Source organism: Cebus imitator, unplaced genomic scaffold (genome assembly GCF_001604975.1).
Source record: "Cebus imitator isolate Cc_AM_T3 unplaced genomic scaffold, Cebus_imitator-1.0 Scaffold169, whole genome shotgun sequence".
NCBI lineage: Eukaryota > Metazoa > Chordata > Mammalia > Primates > Cebidae > Cebus > Cebus imitator.
The window spans coordinates 2,234,840-2,242,928 of record NW_016107484.1 but is presented as its reverse complement, the minus strand read 5'-3'; the positions used below and the strand labels follow the sequence as shown (position 1 = coordinate 2,242,928).

Sequence of the window (8,089 nt, the reverse complement as noted above, 5' to 3'; positions counted from 1 at the left end):
AAAAAAAAAAAAAAAAAAAGCAGTTTATCTGGAACATTGAGCCTTCAATCCCACGTGGCTGGAGTTAAAGTTCCGTTAACCAGCACCCAGAGAGTATACTTCTAGTTTGCTAGTGTCTACTCTTCAGAGTTGCTAGTTAGCATTTGAATTTGCAACTTTTGTTCTGTGGTCTTTGTGGTGCATTAGTACATGCAGAGGTGATATTTGCATGTTTGTGGAGCTTAAAAAGATAATAGAAAAGTACTATTTTTGACTTCCTATTCCTTCAGCAAGATGGCATTGCAATAAACACATGCATACGGTTGGGTATTTGTAGGAAGTGCTGTTGAAGAATCAGACTACATCTCGATGGGCCATTTCATTTATTAGGTAGTCATTTAATTTTTGTGTGAAGTTCTTGTTTATTGAACTTAATATTATGCCTTATTTGGAATCTGCAGTGAAGCTGCACAGTGTGGTTTCTTCTGGACATAACTTTATAAATTTTTGTACTAATTACAGGTTTGATCATTCCAGCAAATTGTGTGTCTCCACTTGTAAATCTCCTGTCAACTTCAGACCAGTCTCAACAGCTTGCGGTCCAACAGAAGCAGCTATGGCAACAGCATCACCCTCAGAGCATCACCAACTTGAGCAACGCGTAAAGAACAGACAGGTTTCAACATGGATGTATCTGAAATGCTGTTGAAGCATATCATTTGCATAAAAATCAGGGACAGTTTCCAAAGAATTATATATTTTTTTCAGTTGTGCTCTCTCTAGTTAGTTTTTTTGGGAGTAAAGACAAACCTGGAATAGATAGCAAAACTGAAAATCGGCAGTGCTGATGGTGGTACATATGTCTTTCCTTTTGCTTCTCCCCTGGTACTTCCCATCTGCTTTTACTTTGGGTAAGCAGAGGGGGATGTGTGCGTGCGTGTGTGTCAGTCTGTTTGTGAGTGTGTTAAAGGCTACAGACCACAGTTGGTTTAAAATGCTTGGAACTTCCCAAACTGGCTTTACTTTTATGTTTATACAGTGCTCAGGGTTAATGCAGTACATCCATGCCATTGCTGTGGGAGGTATCCCCGGATGCATGTGTTTTGAGTCTATAAATATAGAAAATATATATTGGTTTCTTTTTCCAACTTAATAGGTTTATTAAAGCATGAGATGAAAAGTTACATACCATGCATTCAGGTTATTTTCTAATTTTTGTTCTGACAGTGCATGTCTTTGAAAGCATGCGTCAACAAGATTAACACAGAAGTCGAGTAACAGAGAGAAACATTTGTTAGATGTACAGCATTGGTTATTGCATTTTTATAGTGTTTATACCTGGGTATTGCTTCTAACCCTGCAGACCCCTCCTGCCCCTTTTCCTCCCTGCCCTGTGTTTCTGGTCAAGGTAATGAGTACATACATTTTTCTGTGATAAAACTCTTAAAATTTAATTTTAATGTATTAATAGTATTCCTAATGTGTGCTGCAGAAATGGCTATAAGCCTCTTAAATTTACATTTTCAACTTAAAGGTAGTTTTAGAAGGAAGTACAAATTGGCTTTCATCCTGCAAACAATTGTTTTTTACTTCATTATCTTAATTTGCTTTGTCACTCTATAAAGGAAACCGTACTTGAGCTGTAGACAATGAGGAAACATTTGAGGCTTCTGCTGTATGTTTTTTTGTTACTGTTGTTATTGTTGTTACTCAGTAACTTGAATATTGTTTAATGTGTTGTAAGACATTGTAGAGTTTATCTCAAGCTGTTAAAAATGGTAATGTACAAATGTGAATAGACACTTATCTATATAATATGGGTAAGTTTTGTTTCGCCTATAATAGATGTTTATAAAAACAAGTGAGGGGACAGTTGGTCTTTTTATTTCCTTTTCCTTCTTTCTTTTGCTTGCACAGGTTGCACTATTGAAAAATCGAGATTGTATAAACCTGGTAAAAGCTGCAAGATGCCAAAATCTTGTAGATGTCAAATAAAAAGTTATTATACTAACAAGAAGTGGACTCTTGTTTAGGTCCTCACTGGTGACCTTCAATAGTAGTCTGTGACGGGGACTCTGCAGAACTTGTGTGTTGCCTCAGCATTCCAGTTAGCCTTATAGTTTGGCTTAAAACCTATTGCTAAAATTTGAGATGGCATTGAAGGAAAGGGTAAAATGATAGTACTTCCGAATGTGTTTTTCAAGTTGAATTGTTCGCTTTGTTAACTTTTTTAACTTCTTGCAGAATTGGGTGAGATGTGTGTTAGCTGACAGAAACCTGGCCGAAAGCTTAGGATGCTCATCCTCTGTGTCTCTAGCCTGAGTTTGGTTATGTCAAGCTTACCCTAAGTTTTCTTAGGATTTATTTATTCTTGGTGCCTACAAGAGTAAGTTGAAAGTACTTTCTGTTCTTCGGCACATTTTGCCCAGTGGATGCAACTTCTCTCCTCAGTCCAGCTCATGTATCTCAGGCAGTGATCCATTTTCAATCCCTTGTTAGGGCCACTAGACCTGGCAGGCAGCCAAGAGCAGCACTGTCCCCACCTTCAGCAGAACTTCTCAGCTCGTGTGTGTTTTTAAAGCAGTAGTCAGCTTCCATCAGCAATGCAAGTGTCCCCACTCAGTGGAGGTACAGTCGCTGGACCTGAGGAAGGGAAGAATTACAAATCCTCCTCCAGTGAGACAGAGTGGCAGGATTGGGAAGGATCTTCTCTTGCAGGCTGTTGGCCCAACTCTTCTTTCTGTGTTACCAGGGCATCTTAGTTTTTTATGGTGTTTTCAAAGCAGCATATGCGGATTCCTTAGCATGCAGCTAATTGACACCCCCCATGGCTCATAATGTAATAACATTTGCTCTGGACCAGCCATCTTTATACACAGGAGCATATGTATCTTAATGTTCTTGTAGAACAGCTTTGCCCCCCCGCCCAATTAAAACAAAAAGGCCTCTGAAAGCCCTCTCAAAGCAGACCTCAAAAAGGCAACCCATGTGAATGGATGGGAGCCGGGGTGCTACATGCCCAGGCTGGTCATGGTGTGTGCACTTCCCAGAGTTGCACCCACCCCTTCAGGTGGACATCCAACCTTTACACTGTGCTCTTACAAAAGTCAGCGAGTTCAGGTCAGCCACCCTATGAAGCTTCAGTATTCAAGGTCCTCTCCTATTAAAACCCAACTCTTGGCTGGATGTGGTGGCTCACACTTGTAGTCCCAGCACTTTGGGAGGCTGAGGCAGGCAGATCACTTGAGGCCAGGAGTTCGAGACCAGCCTGGCCAACATGGCGAGACCCCATCTGTACCAAAAAATTAGCCGCTAACTTCTGTAAAATACGTCCATTTATTCCAGGCTGTAAATGCCACACCTGAATCCAGAGGCCTTGTTTAACCTCATGTCCATTTTGCCTCTGCAATGCCTTTTTCTTCTTTTTAGCAATATGGCTCTGAGCACAAAGATTTGATTGGAAATCGTGTTGGTGTTTTCAGAGTTTACAGTGTCAGTTGTACTGAAAACCACTTCCAGAGTCTAAAGCAGCTCAGATGTTATTTTTGGGGGGAGTTAGTGTTCCCCTAATTTAGCAGCCTCTGCACCACAAGGTCTCTATCTGTAGTAACTGAGATTATCCAGATATACTATCAATGATACAAATCCGTAGAAGTATTATGCATTTCTTTAAACACATCTTGATTAAGAAGCAGATCTGTTAAGCAGTTTTCTTATTCTGCTGCTCAGTTGCAGTTAGACACTTCAGTATCTTCTTTTTACATGTGTATATAAATTAGCAGGAACCTGTATCCAAAGCAATGTAGTAGTGTGTGTGTATCTATGTATATTTATTCTAACTCAGCACTTCAGAAGCCTTTTTGAGTTACAACAATAAATCTTTTAGTTTGCTTCATCTGTAGAGGTAAAAGTTCTATATTACCAAGCTCCACAGGAATATAATATTTTAGAGGCACAATTTTCTGGCTGTAGCCCCTGGGGCATTCCTTTGCTGGCCTGCATGGGATGCTATTAGAACAACTGTTCGCAAGCAAGGGAAGAAAGGGTACCAGGACAGCGTTCACAGTTGTAGAATGGGAGCTTTCTGCCTTCTCCCCTCCACTTTCGTTTTAGCATGAAAGAAAGAAAAAAAAATAATAGATTCAAAATGATTGTTGCATCTCAATTCATGAAAGTAGGGGCAGAAGTTCCCTCTGGATCCTTTTCTTGACAAGCAGTCCAGAGGAAGGTCCTCATACACACGTACCTGTGTGGTATTTGGTAGTTTCTAAGATTGGTGCTACGTAAGTGTTGCTGTTAGGCTGGGATCCTGTTAATGAACGTTTGGTTAGTTCAGGCCTCCCAGTGGCAAAGGCAAGACACCGTGGTGATGGACATGTACTGACTCCCCTTCTATGTGACTTTGGTGGCCCTGGCTAACACCACACCCAGGCTTACTGCGCTCAGCCCACTTAGCTGCAGAAATGTAACAAGGCTTCCATGTCAGGGCTACAGCTGAGAGTAAAAACTGCAAAAAAAGGTCTCATTGGATGCCAATTGTCTGATACAAATGCAGTGTCTTTTAAGTGACAGAAACACACCTAAATACCTGCAACTCAAGCTCACTGGCATTTTTTTGTGTGTGAGTACTTGAGACAGAATCCAAAACCCACCCTCTAATTTTATGATGTAATTACATATATGTACATAAATGTATATATATAGAAATGTCGAGTTCTTCTGAATTCTGAATGTAAATAATTCTTGTAAAGTGGGACTCCGCCTACTTGTTTCTCCCTTTTCCCTCTTTCCTTCAGCTCTATTTATTCTTTTCTTGACTTTCCCATATGGGGCATCTTAGGACTTTTTTTCATTTAGAAAAGTATGGGAAACTTTTCATTTAGAAAAGTATTTGCTTCTGTATTTTAGAATTCAGTTTTGCATCTTTGCTGTAGAATTCCTGTCTGTTTTGTGTTAATGTTTTTTAATATGTCTGATTGTGTTTTACATTTTTATTACTATTTTTATTGTGTGCAATGCATTGTAATGGGGGTGTGCACTTGAGTGCTGTTTTTGATACTGTCATTGTATGGCTGGTCTTGCTCATTCATGTTGTTCTTTGGAAGCTGTAGTGAGCCTGATGTTTTCACATTTAAAAAAATGCTTCCTGAGACTTCTTTAAGCTCCTCTAATTTCTTCAGTGCATTTGGGATCAGACTTAGCTCTTAGATCAGCAAGCCTGACTTGCTCCTACTTTCGCAATTTTTCAGGCCTGTACCATATTTCTTATCTTTGGCTTCCCACCTGATAGGAAAATCTTGCAGATTTGAAACAGTGGTTTCTGGCCTGCTCTTGCTGCTGCAAATTCCCTGTTTATTTAAGAAGTTGGACCTATGCTTTTAACCTGTAAATAATGAGTAATTTACTTTGCAATGAACACAGGTAGTCTGCTGCTGTTACAACCTTTTGAGGATATTTATAGCAGGCAGAAGGCAGGCCTAGTGCGTTATTGGCAGGTGACTTTAGAGAATGTCCATTAAGGAACAACTGCCCTCCAAAAGAGAGCCAGGCAACTGCTGCGGAGCCTCCTAGGCTGACTCTGTTGGAGGGTTAGACAGGTGTGTGCCCACTGCCGTGCTGGCCCATGGGGTCCCTGAGCAGCTGTGCTCTCCACTCTTGTATTGGTGAGTGGATCTTGACTACATCAGTCAGAAGCCTAGAAGCGGAGCTAGATGGAGGCATTTTTAATAATTTGAGTTGGGAAGACCCAGATGGCTTATGAAAATAGTGTTGTCGAGCACCCGGGAGGCAGACATTGGGTAGTTGTTCACAATTTGGCACCCTGCAAGAAAATGTTCCTCTGTAACTTTCAGGGAGGATTGCTGTGAGCCTCTCTGGGGCCTTTCATTCATGTACAAGTTTCATTCATTACTATTCAACTTGGTAGACTTGGTGAAAATGTAAAAGTGTTCTGCATTTGGATCAGTCTTGGGAACTAAATTTGTCGTGAATTGGGGCCTGTCACAGATTGCCTCCAGTGTGAATCCCCTGCTCGGACCCTCTTTGCTCAGCCTCCCTCTGGAGCCCATTGGGAAGCCGCGCTGTGGTTGGCAGTGGGGCCATCTGGGCTGCAGAAATGTGGCAGGGCACAGTCCACCAAGACTGCCTCTCAGTGCAGGGTTGAGCAAGGGAAGAGGCAGGAAAAGTTGCTGCTTTCTGGTACTTACAATTCAGGCATTCTCCACAGTGAAGGCCACTCTGCAGGCCCCTGCTGAGAACCTGCCTGGCTTTCCATTACAGGCCCCTAACCAGTACCCTGCCCTTTTGGCCCGTTTGTGCCTGGGCAGATGTTTCTGGCCAGCAGACACTGAAGGCCTTTTTGCTATGACAGCATTTATGGCACTGAAGAAGATAAAGAAGCTTGAACCCTCTTCTGACTCCCGCTTGATGGGACAGAGAGAGCTGTTTTTCTACATAGCACATTGCAGTCTTACCGCTATCAGAAAAATATCCTGTTCATGGTTTATACTGATATTTGCAAACTACTGATAAGATTTTTCAATAACCACTTGTATCTTCCATCGTCCATGAGAGGTGGGAAGAGGTACGCTGTATCTCTGCAATAAAACTTTGACCAGGTTCTACCTCCTCTGAGCAAAGGATACTTTTCTATGTAGGCGTAGATTGTTCTCCTTTCCTAATCTGACATGGTGCATCTGGAGACATCTGATGGAATCCAAAGACAACTTGAAACAAAGGTGGATGTCAGCTCTCAGTTTGTTTTCATTTCATTCTCTTTTTTTAAAATCTTCCTTTTGCTATCGCTCCTGTTGTGGAGTATCTGTCAGCGTGGGAAGGGTACGCCCTGTTCCAGTGATACTGCACTGCTGCGTCCAGCTTTTCGTGGGAACACAGTACCAAGCATCTGGAATTGATTATCCCAAACATTTTTGATATGTACTTAAAAATTTGGCCTCATGCAATAAAAATGTACTGGCTGCATTTTAGCAAGGTTTACTCTTGCAAGTGAAAATGATCAACCGTGAAGCGTAACAAATTCTGTATTTAGTTTTTTTTGTTGTTGTGGTTTTTGTTTTGTTTTTTTGTTTTTGTAAGATTCTTAAATAAATTAAATAAGAGTCACTGGTTGTGCTTTCTTTGTTTGGATGCTGTCTTTGCGGATCTCATGGACATCTTCATAGTGTCTTTATAAAAGTGTTAAGTGCTATCACTGTGCCTTTGCAGATGGCACAGACACTGAGGGAGCCAGCCAGGGTGGGGTGGTACCCAGGCCAGGTGCAGTGTGTGGGCCCGGAGTGGGCTGCTGTCTCAGACTGCCGTGGAAGGCGGTGGAAGGGAGAAAGGGGTGGGATGCAAGTGGGTATCTGAGCAGCATTTACTGCATGGCTCGTCTGGGAGTTTCTCTGTGATGTTGGAAATTCTTTGGAGAGGCTAGGCCCTGTGACTCACTCCTGTAATCCCAGCACTTTGGGAGGCTGAGGCAGATGGATCAAGAGGTCAGGAGTTCAAGACCAGCCTGGCCAAGATGATGAAACCCCGTCTCTTCTAAAAACACAAAAATTAGCCAGGCGTGGTGGCATGCACCTGTAATCACAGCTACCCAGGAATGCTGAGAGGCAGGAGAATCACTTGAACCCAGGAGGTGGAGATTGCAGTGAGCTGAGATCACTACATTGCACTCTAGCCTGTGTTCTAGAGCAAGACTCCATCTCAGAAAAAGACTAAAAGAAATAGTAGGGAGAAGCATATTCAGTTTGTAGCCTAATATACATAAGGTATTCGAGCAAATTTGTAAATAGTGTTAATGTTTAGGGGGGATTTAACCTCCCAAATATATGAAATAATTGAGGATTGAGGACCAAGTGAAAAATGAGTGTTTAAACTACAATTTGACTAAATATTTCTGTGTTGAGTTTGAAAACTAAAAGAAACAGGTTTTTAAAGTTATAACCTTAATAAATTGGGTGTTGGCTAGGCGCAGTGGCTCACTCCTGTAATCCCAGCACTTTGGGAGGCCCAGGCAGGCAGATTACCTGAGGTCAGGAGTTAGGGACCAGCCTGGCCAACATGGTGAAACCCCACATCTACTAAAAATACAAGAAAGTGGGGC

General features: G+C 41.9%; 1 protein-coding gene across 1 annotated transcript in view; it reads left to right on the top strand.

Annotated features, from left to right (window-relative positions):
- SBNO1 (strawberry notch homolog 1) overlaps positions 1-7,101 on the top strand; it is an 80,033-nt gene extending 72,932 nt beyond the window's left edge. The window contains exon 30 of the mRNA XM_037744183.1: positions 502-7,101. Coding sequence (XP_037600111.1) covers positions 502-644 — 143 coding nt within the window. The 3' untranslated portion in view covers positions 645-7,101. The remainder of the gene's footprint in view (positions 1-501) is intronic.
- Positions 7,102-8,089: the final 988 nt, after the last annotated feature.